The 16,943-nt window shown below is 38.4% G+C and overlaps 2 protein-coding genes across 2 annotated transcripts; one reads left to right on the top strand and one right to left on the bottom strand.

The window, feature by feature from the left end:
- Positions 1–1,638: 1,638 nt before the first annotated feature.
- Positions 1,639–3,577, bottom strand: LOC115814729 (ras-related protein Rab-7a). The gene is made up of 5 exons (XM_030777669.1): positions 3,525–3,577; positions 2,811–2,937; positions 2,175–2,393; positions 1,925–2,050; positions 1,639–1,728 (listed from the first exon to the last, which is right to left on the bottom strand). The coding sequence occupies exons 1-5, from the start codon at positions 3,575–3,577 to the stop codon at positions 1,639–1,641; spliced, it is 615 nt and encodes a 204-aa protein (XP_030633529.1).
- A 4,336-nt stretch (positions 3,578–7,913) lies between these two features.
- gata1a (GATA binding protein 1a) lies at positions 7,914–12,677 on the top strand. The gene is made up of 6 exons (XM_030777289.1): positions 7,914–8,019; positions 10,534–10,787; positions 10,986–11,483; positions 11,609–11,754; positions 11,846–11,971; positions 12,107–12,677. The coding sequence occupies exons 2-6, from the start codon at positions 10,574–10,576 to the stop codon at positions 12,389–12,391; spliced, it is 1,269 nt and encodes a 422-aa protein (XP_030633149.1). The 5' UTR covers positions 7,914–8,019; positions 10,534–10,573; the 3' UTR covers positions 12,392–12,677.
- Positions 12,678–16,943: the final 4,266 nt, after the last annotated feature.

Genomic DNA, 16,943 nt, shown 5'->3' with positions numbered 1-16,943 from the left:
AATCATCACTGTGCACTTTTGCAACAAGGAAAGGGGAGCAGAAGTGTCGATGCACAGACCCGCGCAGAGAAATGACTGTGGAGGGACGGTGAGGTTGCTAGAACCCGAGACTCTTGGTACACATAAGAAAAAAATCTCGCAAAAACTTCCCAAAAAATTAGCAAGCAATGATGCAGAGGATCTCTGTGTAGTTTATTTTTGTATTTTTTAAAGCTTTTTTCCCGTGTGTGTGTATGTTCATGTCCGTATGCTTTCTTTTTTAAAACTCATAACTATTTTTTTACTCTTGTTCACCCTCATAGTTATCAAGTGTTTGCGGGAAGAGGGGCTGGGGGGAGCCGTGTTAGTTACAAATACTTGGTTCAGTTAGTTGGTTCGTGAATGGGATAATACGTGGAACTAGCCGTGGTAAATGTTCTGATGTGTGCTGAAAGGATTGAAAGTTTAACAGTGGTCTCAGACAAAGCAAGGGCTTTTATTTTGTTTACTTAATATTTCAAAGCTTGTATCACTTGCAGTTTGTGTTTGCCAAATCTGGACATTTAAAGAGTGTAATTAAAACAAATTCAAAAGGTGAGCTTTTTTTTTTTTTTTTTCCCTCCCATACCATTTGCCGCCCACCAAACCACCGGTAGTCCCATCACTAGGTTTTTATTCTCCTCTTCAGGCTTTCCCTCAATCCCTACTTTTTTAGAGTATTACAGAATGAATTTGTAGATTTCCTCTTTCCCCTAGATTGTGAAGGACGTTGTCTGTGTTAAGCTATGAAATAAATTTTTACTTTCTCTCTTGGGGAATTCTGTATTTTACAGATCATAAAAGGGGTATGCGACTTAATGTCTGATGTATACCTGTATGTCTAACAGTGGGGGGGGGGATGTGAAGGAGAATGGTGTTTGCCAATTTTAGGTATAGCCAAGTATGGATTCAATTGTAATATAGTTCCTTCATACACCAAGAGGAAAAGATGACATCTTGGCCTTTTATATAAGTACCTGTATCAAAATGTTTTTACATGTTGGTCATCTCCTAATTGCCTTTTTGTGTCTTGACTTATAAAGAAACCAAAATATATCTGCTGTCTCCCTGATTACTCATTTTGACTTTTGTTTCATTATGTCCAGCACATTTTGAGATATCATGATTATGCTGCCCTCTTTGGTAATGAAGTTCTCATGCAGGCCTTAGGAGTGGCATTCCACACAGTTTCAAATCTAAGCTTTGAAAGCAATGTTAGACACGCAAACCAGTCGGGTCTCTCATCCAAGCACATAGGAGGTACTTCAAGAGATATCCTCGAGTATTCTCATTTTAGACAGTATTTGTGTCTCCATTAATCACGTTGGTTTTGATTCATGTGACTAAAGAAGACTTTCCTGTGAGAGGTCTATATTTTACATGGCTAATGTGCATTCTGGCAAGAAATTGTGGACTAAGAGTAATTTGTTATTTAATAGTTATCTTTATTGAATAGTGATATTAGAATTTTATGACTGGTTACATTCATACTTATACTGTTAGAAGTATTTGTTCGAAGTGATGAGGAACACAGACTGGAGGTGACTGTGGTAAGACTACTGATGTTTCATTCAGGGCTCTTTCCTGCTCCTCTTTTTCTCCAAACACAGGAGCAATGCTTTAACACTGACACTTGGCATGTGGAGTTTTTTCTGGCTGTTGGCTGGTCATTTGAAATTCTCTTCCGTTTTCTGGTGCATGTTTTTTGTACTGCAAGGAATAATGAACGTGCATTACGTTTTCAGTACAGACAGAGGTCACTGTCAAACCAAAACCGTGTTTGCTTCAGAGACGCATTTGAACTTATTAAAAGAGAGTATATTTCATATTTACTACACCAAGACTCATTTAATGTTGTGTGCACATGTGTAAGCAGGAAAAAACAACAACAAAAAACAAAACGTACTTGAAGTAGTGCGGCACGAGCTGCACTGGAAAAAGCCTTGTCGACGTCGATGTCCTCCTTGGCACTACCTTCAAAGTACTCAGCTCCCACTTTATTGCACCACTGTACTGCCACTTTGTGAGACACCTAGAAGTCAAACAAACTTGTTGCCATTATCTGGTTTTCTGTTGAACAATTGGGGTTTTCCCCCCAGTGAATACAAATGGAGTAAAACTGCTTCAGTGCATTAACACTGTGTGAGCTGGTTAACCTCACGATTCTCCAGGTCAGTTTTATTGCCAATGACTATGAAGGGAAAGCTGCAGGGCTCTGGAGGATGCGCTTGCTCCAGGAATTCTTTTCGCCATCCCTCCAGAGCAGCGAAGGAAGCAGATGAGGTGACATCAAACATCAGGAGGCAACAGTGAACCCCACGGTACAAAGTTCCGCCGATGGATCGGAACCTCTCCGTGCCTGCTGTATCCCAAATCTGAGGAAAAGAAGGCACCATGAACCGAATCTTTGGTTTTTAGGCTATAAAATTCCACTTTAATTTAAGAGAATAGAGCATTTGTTCATGCAATGATAATGTTACATCAGCAGTGTACGCCGTGCATCACATCTTTGTGACTAATGTGTGGCAGACCGTCCGGATACATCTATGGTTCATTGTTTAGAGTTTAATTTTTCTTTTTTTCTTTTCAGAGTTTCTAGGTGACCATGCCATTTAGTGTGCAGATTTTGCTGTGAATAGTAATATCTGAATCAAAGTTGTAGTCCTCCGTGTAAACCCCTTTGAGCTGTTATTTAATTTGTTCTTGACTCTTTCAAATTAAGTTGGTATTGAAACTTAACCTCACCAAGAATGTGCAAGAGAAATGATGTGACTGAATTGTAGCAAACTCACCTGAAGAATAACTGAACTGCTATCGATAGTGATTTCTTTTGTGAGGAAATCTACCCCAATTGTGGCACGATATCTACTGGTGAAATGCTTATTGACATATCGGGTCATGAAGGAGGATTTTCCCACCCTGTGTACATACAAAATATTGTTATACTGACCTCCTCTAACAAGTTATCCTGTAGTGTTAACATTAGTTCTCCTATGGAGGAGCATATGTAATTCAAGCTTTTAGCTTTTAAGAACAGTTTTCTAACAGTTATCGTAAATCCTGTTACAGTTACATTTTAAGATCAAGTACCCACAGTGATTTAAAGAATATTTTAGCTTGACTTCATTGTGTATATGTTTTAGGTCCAGATGGTTGATGACACCAATTTAATCCCATCCGTCTGAGCTCCTGTCACAGGTAGTCGGCTCAATAACGACTCAGTTGTACTTTGAATATCCATGAAAAAATACTGTCATGAAGCTACATGTGATTATCATTACTATTATTGTGATAGATCAAAATTCAATGAAAATATCTATGCAGGTGTATAGGAACCAGTCTTATATTAGAAATCACTAGGATTAAAAACAGCTGGCAGCAGAAGCAATAGATTTTCTCTCTCACCTTCTCATTGACACACATGTACACTATAATGTACACTAAAAGTGGGGAAAAAAGAACAGTATGAAATCAACAACTTGTGTTATGCACGTAATGACACTCACCCAGAGTTTCCAATGATAATCACTTTCAAGTGCGGCGTGACCCACTTTTTCATGATATGCAAAGGTATGTGGGTGTATTTTTAGAAATGTAATTTCATGGTATAGTCCATTTTCCCCAAATCCACGAATGAAACCATGGTTAATGAACATGTGCAGTATTCCCTAATAAGTCAAACGTATCTTAAACTGTCCAAGGTAGAGAGCCAACAAGCTAATGGTTAACAATGTAATCAGTGAGAGCACATATGCCCTGCCCATCTAAATGGCTCTTTTATTTGTGTGTGCTTTGTGGCACAGTAGAATCTCTTTCTAAGCTGGGCCCTACTAAACCTTCAGATCCCAAATGCCAAGCAATTTGTTCATTTGTAACAATGTTTTTCTCGGTTATTACGATGCTTCTGCTATACTAAAAGATTCTGGATTCTGCTTCACACAGTTCAGCTACACAGATGTTTTTTTCACCTGTATCAAAACCACATGTTAGGTGCACCAGAAGAGGGCGTTGTGCCACTCCAGTGAAACTCATTTCTTCAAGTGCTTGTTGGTATAACAGTGGTGTATGCAAGCAGTTATCATGTCTTAGTATAATGTAATAGTTATGGGGTTTTTTTCCATAAAACTATGAGCGCATCTAAAATAGTACATATGAGCTACATGCGGTGACATCAACACATGATCACATATCTGCCGAGAACAAAGGACAGATAAGAAAGCCTGTTTCACTGATTTTCTTTCTATTGTGTGAATGGAACTATACAATCATTTCATTTTATATGAACGCATAAAGAAATAAACTCATTTTCCAAAATAGGTAAATGGTTGTTTTTATAAAAAAGGAAGAAGAAGAAGAAGTACTTTATTGGTCACACACACTAGAGCAGTGAAATGCAGCCTCTGCATTTAACCCATCCTAAACACCAGTGAGCACGCATGCACATTAGGAGCAAGGAGCAGTCAGCAGCCACAGGCACCCAGAGACCAATTCCAGGTCTTTTTGCCAGTGCCTCAGTCAAGGTCACTGACAGGAGTATTAATCCTATTAGCGTTATGTCTCTTTTGATGGTGGACGGAAACTGGAGCACCCAGAGGAAACCCACACAAACACAGGGAGAACATGTAAAGTCCACATAGAAAGGACCTGGGACGGGCAGGATTCAAAACCAGGGCCTTCTTGCTGTGAGGCAACAGTGCTAACCTGTGAGCCATGTATAACATATTTAGATGTCATGATTGAGAATCTTTACTTCTCTCCGTGCATTTTGTTGTCCTGAGACAAGAGAACTTGCCATGATAGCACAGGTGAAAAAAAAAAGTAAGAGTAAGAAAAAAAAATGTGACTGTACTATAGTCAATATGGAATGCTTCACATCAGCTGCGACATACACCTGCAACAGATACATTTTCTTCTTTAGATATTTTGGCATCATTCCTGTGAAACAAATTCTGCTCATGTAAAGTGATGAAAACTGCATTGTAATCTCTAGCACCGGAACAGCAATTCAAAAGTTAGAGGAAAAAAAAAACCATGAAGTACTTTTCCACCTTTTTGGTGATTTATGATATGTGTCTAAGCATACAGTAACTGAGGCCATGTTTTTTGGACACCTTATAAACTCTTGTAGCATTTCATTTTTCCCCTCATGGTCACAAACTGTAGTCAAAAGCCAACATAAGAAGGAGTGTCAGTGTTTTGTGGCAGTTAAGGGTGTGGAAGCCAGACAGAGTCTGTGTCTCACTGAAAATGAACGTAAACTCACCAACTGAACGAAGTGAATGCAGTTGTACTTGCTTTTTTGAAAATGGTATCTCTCTGTCCAATAAATAGTTAAGATCAGAAAACAAAGCAGATAAATTTAACTGATGCTCTTGAGCTTAAGACTGTACCTGTGGAAACTGTGGCTTTGAGGTTTGTTATACATCCTCTTATTTGAAAGTTGTGAAACTTGCCCTTTTTCCCTGTAGAAATCACCTCCCCTGTCTGAGAAATAAATACCACGGTCCTAACCGCTTCAAGCCGTTAGATGCAAACACACAATAGCAAATAGTCTATCCAAATAACATCATCTTTATAAAGTGTTGATTGATTTCGTCAAGTGTCGTCTACATTTACAGATTTTTGCATTTCTGATATCAGGGCTGTGTACTTTCAGTCCAGTTTACGAACAGGAAACGATTATTTGACAAGAACTCAAATGAGAAGGATAAGAAGAACATCTAAAATTATAATAGAGGTTTTGAGTGAAATCCCCATTCACATGTCTTCATCTCCACATGCGGATATAAAAAGTTGTTCTGTGTACAGGCACATGTGAAAGTGGCATAGGGAAAGAAAGAGATGGACAGAGTAACTTGACTTACCATGCAGGCCAGAGATAAGGGTTGGGTTTCATGGAAGCCTCTTTCTCTGGAACTGGAGGCCCAGCCTCAGAGTCTGCCTCCAACACTCAACTTCCTGCACTGCATAACACACTGCATAGGTTACAACCTTCTGAAAACTCCGAAACGGTCATTTAAAAAAAACAAACAAAAAAAAAAACATCTGTAATCTGAAGCTATATTAAAGTTACCAAATTACATTGAAGGAGACCTTGAGCAACTTTCTTCCTCTTTTTTTCTGTCAAGGGCTAAGTTTATTTGATGGGCTATTGTGAGGGAGAGGAAAAAAAGAAAGAGAGAGATGGAGACAGAATGTATTTGTGTGTGAGAGAGACAAGAAGAGCTAAAGTATGACTGTGAAGGAAAGTACATAAATATTTAAACATGCGCGTTTGCGTGTACTCAGCAGTAAGGGCTAGTCTAGCAATTCCCCAGCCTCCAGCTCTGATCTTGATAACCTCTTATCAGAGCCTAGCAGCTAGCACAGACAGAGCCACTAGCCACATCCCTTACCACTGCTCCCCACTCACAAACCAAACTTTGCTTGACTCTCTTTAGAATCAAGTCTTCCTTCACTCCTCAATATCTACTACCGCCAACATTGTTTTTGCACTGCTTATGTATGGTGCGCATATCTCTCGTATAATAGGCCAAAGTAAAGCCGTAATGAAGGATTTCTGATAGTTTTAAACCATCAAAAACCAAAGCAGGATCTTAAATACTGAATCACCTATCAGGATATTATCAAACTCAAAAAAAAAAAAAAAAATTGGTTTTCCCTACAGGGAAAGTGGCTCTCAGCTCCTAACACCATCCTGATTTCCCCTAAAATTGTAAATGAAGAGGAGGAAAGCTAGACATGGTTTGACTATCAAATGACTTCGACAGTCTGAGGCCTGTTTGCAACATGGCCATGCTGGGAGCATATCTGTCACCCTGATTGTAGCGTTTGACCCTATTTGCATTACTGTTCCATGCTGGTTTACTTCATTGTCACACAAAGAAAGTCTTTTCATTTTTATTGGCTTTGTTTTGTGTCCACTTCAAATTTTCTTCTTTGGTTTAGTCTTTATCAAAAAAAAATGATGAGAATTTTAAAATTAAGCTGATGGAATTTTCTTCCAGAGAGCAATTTCAGTGTTGAAATATATCATGGACATATGATGTGTTAGCTAGAGTGACATCAAAAACTATTCAAGGCTTTTGAGCAGAATTATTGTACTCATTTGCTCAATTGTTCATTGTTTCTGTACTCAGGTTTTATGTGCCACTCACTCTACTTGACATCTGTAGACACTGAGGTTTGCATTTTATTGTAAAGTAAAACATTTAATGTGTATGGTTTACAGTTACACTTACTGTGGTTGCTGCCTTTGAGTTCTTTATATTGTGTCTAGGTTTGCCTGAGGTCACCTCACAGTTATCTTAGAAGTGCAATGCCGTCGGATGTCCTTGTTTTTATCTGCAATGTTACACTTACTCACTTTATATCAGGGCACATGCAAAAGACCACTTAATGAATACTTTAATTATGTTTCTAATTGTGTACATTATCGTATACAATATTTACTCAAACTGAGAGTGAAACTCACACTGCGTTGCATCATTACATTATGTATTATTGTAGAAACTATAAACACCCAATTCAGCCTAAATTGTTTTATGCTACATGAACTATATCACCTATCTGAACCTGTGACAGTACTATGCTTGTCACTCTGATAAGAGTTTGTGCACAGGTGATCAGGAAAATACAAATTATTGATCAGTTTGATTGGTCTGAATTTGAGAATTGAAAGAATTCTGATGCTGAGACGGTCTTTTCTCACAGTTGTAACAAGACATGTATCTAAAACTAAAATACGATATTCAAATCATGACCCTTAGCATAGCAGCTCTAGGAGGTGTGTCTTTTATGCTGGAAAAAAGAGTGTCCCCAACCCCACCCATTGGTCCCCTACAATTTTAAACTTACTAAGTGACTCCAAGAGCATAACAGATAAGGTATAGTGACGAACTGCCCACAGTGTGACTGTCTTCTGCCCTGCTCTGTGCCCATTTTGGTTCTCTGGCTGTGCAGCTCAGTTCACTGGAGAGACATCCTACTCAAAAGATCCAGGTAGGCTCAGCCACAGATATTTAACTCTGCATGGTTACGGTCTGTATCAATGGATGACATGCAGGTTATTTAAAGATATTCAGAATAGTCTTGATAGTTTTAAAGCGACTCTGACAACCTTTTAAGCCAAGTCTAATACTTTCACTTGAACGTTTGTTGCAGAGTTAACTACAAAACAATTAACAGGGAATCTTAGCGAATATGAAGATTCAGTTGGAAATTACAAGGACAAAACAGTTGTAAGATGACGCAGAGATACATAAAATGCATGCAGAAAGAAATTATTTAATGTGCAAAAATACATGTAGGAATTATTTAATAAAATAAATAAGAAACAAGAGTGATACAGCAAAGCCACTTGACCGTGCAAGGTTTATCAAATTATCTAAATCATGAGATATATCAAAACCTGTAATTTACAAGTATTTACAAACTGTTCCGGCTGTTGTCTTTTGACTTACATATTGGTTGTCTCCGCTGAGTTTGACAAAAAAGAAAAAAGTCCAACAAATTAAAAATTAATATTATAATTTTATAATATTTTAGACTTTTGTTGCTATGTTGTGTTGGTATTAAATGATGATCAGGCACATCAACTTAAACCCCATTATCTCAATAATAGTTTTCATATACATGCTGTCTAGCATTATCCTGAAAGATGATGAGACTTTGATCAATCAAGCTCATCACGTCATTTTGCTCCTGTGTTGACTAAATCCCATGTTTGATGTTTTTAATCATCCGTATAGTGTCATATTCTAGTACGAGCTGGGAAATGTCTCGCTTCAAGCGCAGACAATGTAAGATTTTTTCGGTGTTTTCATACTAACCCAGATATCTGTCACCACAACTATAGAGAAAATCAGAAGTTGTTGAGCTTTAATTCATTTTAAATCGCATCATGTGATACTTTTACATGTTTAATCATGATCATTTGAAAAATGTATTACAACACTGTGTTATAAAATATATTATAGCTCCTATGAGCTATCACAAACTTTCAATATTGTTTTACATCATTCTAATTCTATTTAATTTGCTTTCTAAGCACACTTAAATTAACAATGTCAAAATTAGAAGTATTCAAGGATCAAATTTGCAACTCCTAATTGAATTATTTTTTTCAATAAATAATTACTAAGATTTTTGTCCAGTAAAATTTCGAACAAATAACATGTAAAACAAACGTTGTTGCTCATATCAGTGTATAGAAGCTTTTACATGAGTAGAAATTGAGAGGTAGAGTTGGAAAGTTGGTAGTAGAGTAGAGTTGGAAATTTCCTCATGTAACAAGGTTTCAACATCTCTTTTACCGAGCTTTATGCTCCATCATGAGTAAGGTGAATCAGTCCTCGAAAACCATGCTATAATAGTGTTTTATCATTTAATCAGCCTTGACATTAGACAGATGAGATATGTTGGATTGTTTTTTTCTGGTCTGGCAGTGTAATATTAGTGTGATAATGATGTTGCCTATCTGATTCTCTCACGCCCTATCAGCACTCCCTACCTCTTATCACAAGTGTTTAAAGATATGGGCTCGATTCAAGTAGTGTCTCATTATAAAAGCTCACCACATTGTCATGGAACCATTTGAACAAATTATATGTCCTGCATTGATTTTAACACATCCACATGTAAAAACCTGCGCTGCATTAATAAACCATATCGGTTCACATATTTAATGAAATAGTGGAGGTGCACATCCCAGTTAACAATGGCTGGCTCCAATCATCTGAACAATATTTTAGTTCTGAACTCTAAATAAAGACATACTTATGACGCCCCAAAAGCTTTGCTGTTTTTTTTTTTTTTTTAAGAAACAGCAATAGATTACAGATAACCTATAAACAATTCTGCATCTCATGTCCAATTAAATCACTTCCTGGTGAATCTTTTATTAGTCAATTCCTTTGAAAAGCCACAGGCTGCAGTTAGCCGGTACAAAGACAGTCAACCCTACGTATTTTTAGGATTTTTTTTTGGCAGCAGTCAAATGAGGTTCTTTTAAAGGGAAGTTTGAGAAGGCATGATGGTGAGCGATGTTGATGCAGTATCTTAACACCCTGCTGTTTTGGCAAAAATAGAAACGACAGCAGCAGCTCTTACAGTGTAAATGCTGTAAACACAAAGTGGCTTATTTTTGTCTCTGGCAAAACTTATCCACAATCAAGTTTTATGATACATTTGTCATTTCTTTTGAGGTGTGAACCATTCACCTATTAGATCAATTCTTTGACAATTTCTGACCGTTTATAAAAACTAGTACACAGGCATAACCATTTGTGTGTATAAGCACCAAAGGGGTTTAATGAAAATGAATAGTATGAGAGATAGTAACGATAGTAAACACTGATTTCTTTAGTCTTGGAAATCAGCACAACCAATGAGAAAGACTGCATTAAGGCCAACATCATTTTAGTGAGCAGAAATGGTGTTCCTGTGTTTCTTTGAAATAACATGGATAAACAGTGTTATTACAAATAGTGAAAAAAACAACCTTTGCTTTTACAGATAAAAGAAAATCTTGAAGCTAACAGCACAGGTCTGACAGATGGAAAACTCAGCTGAGCAGTCTCGGTGGGTGTCCCCCAACTTGGTTAGTTCTGACCCACTGGTGCCCTTTAGCTCAGAGCCAGGCATATTGCCACCTGAGGAAGATGGAGAGCCTTTCTACTCCAGCTCTGACACAGACTTCCCAAGTCTGCCTTCATACTTTTCCACAGGAAATCAGGGTCGAGCTTCATCGGCCTACAGACATAGCCCAGGTAAGCAGCATTTTACTCCACTCGTAAGAACAGAAATTCACGATATTTTTAGTGTTCCTTTTCAGAGTAAGCATTTACGCTTGGTATGCATTCACTTTGCAGCCAGTTATGAGTGGGAAGATGCATAAATGATTGACAGGTGTAGCCAAAAAAATGTGAACATTAAAATGCACTGAGTTTTTATCCCTTCACCTTAAGTTCGCCAGGTTTACTCTTCGCCATCGCTCCTCACCAACATCCAGTGGCTTGATGGCTCTGGAGGACACTCGCTGAGTTCTCCGTACAATCCGCCTTCCTCAGTTTGGACAGGAAATCCTTTTGCAAAGACAGCATTTCATCCCCAAACCTCCACATCCCTGTATACCTCAAACGCTACCTCTTCCTTCACTTCGTCCAAAGACGGCTTTCCCTCGCCCAGCCAAGACGGTAAGGAGAGCCCCAGACAGCAAGAGCCTCTGAAAGCTGAGCGGCTAAGTCCGATGAGCGGGGGTGGGAGCAGTTTCCTAAATTTAAATTCAGCTGCAGGTGGAGTGTACGCACCTTCCCCTCACTCACACATGCTGAGTCCCTACAGTTCGTACATGGCATCGCCCCAAGACTACGGCACAGCAGCCCTGTACTCCTCCCCAGGAGCCTGGATAAACCCCTCAGCCTATTCACCCAAACTACGCAATAAAATGAGACTTTCCCCTCCTGGTGAGAGACCTTTACATCAAAACCGCATTTTTCCTTTGCTCAAGTGATAATATCACCTATGCGTTTGTATATGCTGATGATTTACTAAAGAAAGATCAATACTTTTTTTTTTTTTTTTTGGACAGAGGCGCGTGAATGTGTTAACTGTGGGGCCACTGCCACCCCTCTTTGGCGCCGTGATGGAACAGGCCACTACCTCTGCAATGCTTGTGGACTCTATCACAAGATGAATGGCCAGAACAGACCCCTGATTAGACCAAAGAAGAGACTGGTATGATTTTGGAGTTAATGTATTTGTGTATTTGGTTATGAATTATGGTCCGTCAGTAAACAAATTAATCTCTGCCTTTTTTCTTTGTTAGATTGTCAGCAAACGAGCAGGAACCCAGTGTGCCAACTGTCACACCAGCACCACCACCCTGTGGAGGCGCAATGCCAACGGGGAACCTGTGTGTAATGCTTGTGGGCTTTACTTTAAACTCCACAATGTAAGTATTTGAAACGCATCGTGGATTCTTCAATTTGCGCACCTTCAATCTTTCATTCATCCTTTGTTTGTCTAGAAAGAGCACTCAAGACTGTATACCAAAGCCATAACAGATGACATCATACCTCTCCCACAGGTAAACAGGCCTCTAACTATGAAGAAAGATGGCATACAAACACGGAACCGCAAAGTGTCCAACAGAAACAAAAAGGGCAAGAAGAGCGGAGCGTCAGAAGCTTTCTCAGACATGAGCCACGTCCCTCCGACTGATGAGCACACTGGCCCCTACTCTCTGGCCCCAGGGCCTCTCCTCTCGTACAGCCACACTCCACACCTACTACCAACTGCCGGTCTCCACCCATCCTCCACTCTGTCTTACCCACACCACCCAAATTCTGGCATGGTGCCCACACTGGTCTGAGTCATGCTCCAGGAGGCCAGGACTGGGCTACCCCTAACTTCTGTATATTATCTACAGTATCTTGTCACTAGAGCATACTACTGAAAACCTCTGGGACTACTGCACATAGATTTTTTGGCTGAGCAGTATGCTGGTTTTCCAGATATGTTGTGTTAAAAATGTATACAGATGATTCAAAAAGCTGTCTGTATTCTGTAACCATGATCTTGTCATCCAGTGAACACCGCTGAAATGAAGTAACCATAGACCATGCAGAGAAATTAACAGATTTTGCTTTCTATTTGCTGTATCACAAGGAATGTAAATATCTATTTGACAATGATTCATATTTTGTCAGAATTATTTTAAATACTCTGAACTTTTGTTATGAAGCATTATATTGGAATATAATAAATATATTTTGTCATTATAGTCTGCTGCGACATAAAGCTGAGGGTATCCTGAAAGTCAAAAGTAATACCACTTGCCAGCTCAGCTTCAAGGAAAAAAAAAAGTTTAATTGACAAATTTAAATTTAAAGTTGATATTAAAGACCAAAATAACTGGAGCGGTAAACTGCACTATTTGACAGTGGAGTATTTTTTCTTGCACATCAGGCAGTATTTGACAGTGACGGCCCATTAATGTTCTAAACACACTAACATCACGGTTGAATTCACATAAAGGACAAAGGACACAGAGTATTCAAAAGCTGCCATTTTAATGTGTAAATGGCATTTAAATTCCAGAACTGTTTTAGGCACTGTGGTTTCAGGATCACTGTAGCGACATTGTAGTCCCAGCAACCGTGCTATAATAGTGTCATTGTCAAAACGGCTCCTGTGCAGAGGTTTTGAGAGTTGAGCAGCTTCGGAACAAACATGCAAATTAACCACTTTCCATAATGCTACCGAGAGTTGAAACATTTAACTGGGTTCTTGCTTCTGCCAAACCTAAATTTACATTGATTTGAGGAAAAAAAAAAAAGTTTCTTTGTCGATACATTCAAACACCACTCATGAAATTACCTGCAATGACCAAAGTAGCTTTGACTTATCATTTTTCTATACAAGCAATAAATATTTAAGTAAATATACCCAGTGGCTGGGAATGTTGTGACCTCAGAACTGACTGGTGTCTTTTTCCATTAATGCAAAGCAATGGATTAGGGTTGTTCAGTTCAGACTGCTGTGAAACTGATAACTTATCTCAATCACCAGTCTCAGAACTCCCACCTGCTGCCAAACAGTTTTTCACTACCCTCCTACATGTTGTACTTCATAATACACACCATGACCGTTTTCTTCTTCTGACCAGAACTGAAACCAGCTCCAAGGCTCCACAAAATGATGGAATAATAGATTTAGCAATCAGAACAATATAGAGTAAAGTAACATTGCCAAAATAACTAAATATCATGTTTTGAAATGCTTAGATCATAGCTGTAGACAAAATCTAGATGGTCATATCCAATGAGCGAACTATTGATACATCACAAAAACCTTAACAGGGTGTCACCACTTATTTATTTTGAGTAGCTAAAAAGTCAAAAAAACAAATTAATACCCACACATTTTATGAACGACCTCCAGAAATAAACAATTATTTGCATAATTCTGTGGGCCTTTCCTTGCACGATTGATTAAGGCGTCACAAGGGAACACAACAGTCTTCTATGAGTCAGCAAGAACATCTGCCAATAGTACCTACATTGAACCTCTAGTAAAGTCACTCATTGGTTTCGCAAAGACGACCCCAGTTCATTTTACACAACAGAAACTATACTTCCTATTTTACATTAGAAGTCACGCTCTTCATGGTTCTTGCCTCCCAAGGTTCAAATGCATACCATATTCTCAAAATAGCACACATTCACATAGGGTCAGGTGTTTGCAACGTGTTAAACATGTAATTTGTGTTGACCGAAAATGAAAAGGCGTGAAGAGATTGCTGAGTAATGTATTCTAATCACTCTGGGATTTTATGCTTCATCAGACTGGTCTAATCACTGTGAGAACTGAAATTCATCAGTTCTATCAAGCTTTTTTTCTCCTTAAAACATAATCACCGTTATCAAATTCTAACGTCGGGTAAGGACCCGAGCTCTTTAATTTGGTCCACATAAAGACTCGGGATCAGACAGTTAGCATGAAGAACAAAAAGATGCGTGACATAAGAAAGTTGATTCATTGGTTGAATGAATTCTATGAGTGGCAGGTGGGTTTCTATTTTTTTCTTTTTTCCCCCTAACTGAGTTTATCTGTTGGGACGGCCAGTTATGCATTGGGGAAATAGCTGCAAATGACAGCGAGAGATTAGCAACCACACAGTCAACCTAGCTAGCTTACAAGGTCATCCGTTGGTGGCCTTTTCTGTTTTAGGCCCTCCTCCCCATTTTTTTTTTTTTTCAGATCACCATGTCTACATTATGGTTTACAACCTCCATTACAACAATTAAAATAATGCACATTTTATTTTAGAAAATATTTCCAAGAATTCATTTATGCAGCACATCAACGATCATCCAGTTAAGCTAGTTATATGATGATTAAATGAAAAACTGATTTTGTGATGGCTTCTGATTTACCACTGTCAAAAATATTTCCAAAGTTGAGGTATTAGTAGTTTGTGAGCGTTTATACTGCTGATCTATTAGCTTAGCGTCATATGCTTTCATGTCTTTGTAACACTCTACCATGTTTTCAAAACACTTTTTAAAAACATGACAAAGCCCTTTGCTGCCAGTCTACACAGCATTACATAACAGATACAGAGTATCAATTTTTGAGTTTATTGCCTCCGTTCTGTAACGGTTTAAACAGGAGATAGCCATACAGGCAGAAAACGGCATCTCATGATAGATCTATCCTATATTCCACTGAGAAATTGCTGACTGCTGTTAAATTCTTTTAGAGAGTGACCTCTAATGGCAAAATGAACCAAATACAATCCAGTGATAGATTTTGCATATATTGAACACTATTACTGACCGTAAGTGGGCAAACTAATTCTTTTCATCTGAATGTGTTTTGTCTATCGAGATCAAAATGAATTACTTAAACTGTCTCTTGTAATTTGAAAGAAAGCAGATGATTCTAATCCTTAACTATGGGATGAGCGTCATGTTTTACAATCGAAAAGGGATTTCTTTGATTCTACTGATACATGAGATTATGTGGTATGCACGTGTGACTGGAATACCAATTTTTGCATTGAGATAAAAGCAATTAATACGAGCAGTGTATGGAAATTAGACAAGTCATGAAACATTGCACACTGTTAGCACAACAAAACCTTAAAGTCCACAAACTCACCTTTGCACAGCATGTTTACTGAGCAGACTTTGTTGAAGACGCTCTGGCCATCAGCATCCGTATTTTTTGTCTCAAACCTGCAAAATTACAGTTGAGTGCTCCTGAGTTACAGCTTCTAGATTGCCAGACCTCTTACATTGGGATGCCAGCGCATTTTGAAAATCGTTAATGAATTACCATGGAGCAAATTATTATCATTTTCTTTACCAAGTAAGGTAAAAAGCAATTTATTTCTTATAACAAATAAGATTTTATTATGGTCTATAGGTTATCAATGAGTTCTGTGCTCAACATGTTTCCTTTGATAAGTATTGTGAAATGAACATTTGCTCTGAGGGTGAATTAAATCTTAATGTTCCTGCTTCTTCTTTTTCAACCTCTTTGTTCAAAACGAGCCAGAAAACGGTCACAAAGGCAGCGTCCATCCAGCCCACCCAGAATAACAACGTATTAAAGTAACTGATGACTATTTACTCCTCCATAATTAATCATACACTTATCGCTAACAAAAAGCAGGCCAGAAAAGGCTGTGTTGCAGTGCTCAGAAAGACACAGATGAATGGCAGGTATATTACTATGATTTTTTATTAAATTAACACTGAAAACAGACTGCTCTGCTTTAGAAGCTCTCTTAGGCTGTTGATTGAGCATCACCACAAAATCATTGAAAGCTCAAATGAAGACTCTGGGACTTACGAAGTTACCTAATTCCATACTGTATTAAAAGTAAGAGAACACATTACAAACCATTAGCACCATCATCTTAGCAGTTCAAGACTGGAAGCAGTCTAATGTCTAAACATTTCAAAAGCTGCATCTAGAGATTTCACAGAAGTTAATCTATCAGAAAATTAGTGTAACATGAATAAAACTGTTCCTGCCAGGTATACACACACACACACACTCTAACAATGTGCAAACTCTGGTCCAATGGGACAAAACAGCAAAATGAAAAGAGAGCTCAATATATCAGTATGAACAGTCTCCAACAGTTGAGTGGAATGGAAGACAGGTTAAAAGATTCATTAGCTGTGGCACAAATAAGGTGATGCCTGGTCGCGGGTTACGTAATAGTATGGCCATACTCTGTGTTGAGGTAAACAGAAGCGCAAATTAATATTTCCCCAAAGTATCCAAAAGTATGGTTTATGCACAAAATTTCTGTGCACCGTTTAGAACAGTGTCCAGTCACTTCAGCCATGTACATACGCAAAGAGACTGCAAAGAATGAGTCCTCATAAAAAATTAAAAACCAGAAT

The sequence above is a fragment of the Chanos chanos genome, chromosome 6 (assembly GCF_902362185.1).
Source record: "Chanos chanos chromosome 6, fChaCha1.1, whole genome shotgun sequence".
Classification (NCBI taxonomy): domain Eukaryota; kingdom Metazoa; phylum Chordata; class Actinopteri; order Gonorynchiformes; family Chanidae; genus Chanos; species Chanos chanos.
This window is presented reverse-complemented; position numbering and strand designations above follow the sequence as displayed.

Bases quoted from the DNA above. Each gene is read 5' to 3' on its own strand.
- gata1a (XM_030777289.1), top strand. From the start codon at position 10,574: ATGGAAAACTCAGCTGAGCAGTCTCGGTGGGTGTCCCCCAACTTGGTT. The intron at 10,788-10,985 runs GTAAGCAGCATT...CTTCACCTTAAG, and splicing joins GGCCTACAGACATAGCCCAG to TTCGCCAGGTTTACTCTTCG. The intron at 11,972-12,106 runs GTAAGTATTTGA...CCTCTCCCACAG, and splicing joins TTTACTTTAAACTCCACAAT to GTAAACAGGCCTCTAACTAT.
- LOC115814729 (XM_030777669.1), bottom strand. From the start codon at position 3,577: ATGAAAAAGTGGGTCACGCCGCACTTGAAAGTGATTATCATTGGAAAC. The intron at 2,394-2,810 runs GTGAGTTTGCTA...TCTTTTCCTCAG, and splicing joins GCAGTTCAGTTATTCTTCAG to ATTTGGGATACAGCAGGCAC. The intron at 2,051-2,174 runs GTTAACCAGCTC...TTTGACTTCTAG, and splicing joins CTGACCTGGAGAATCGTGAG to GTGTCTCACAAAGTGGCAGT.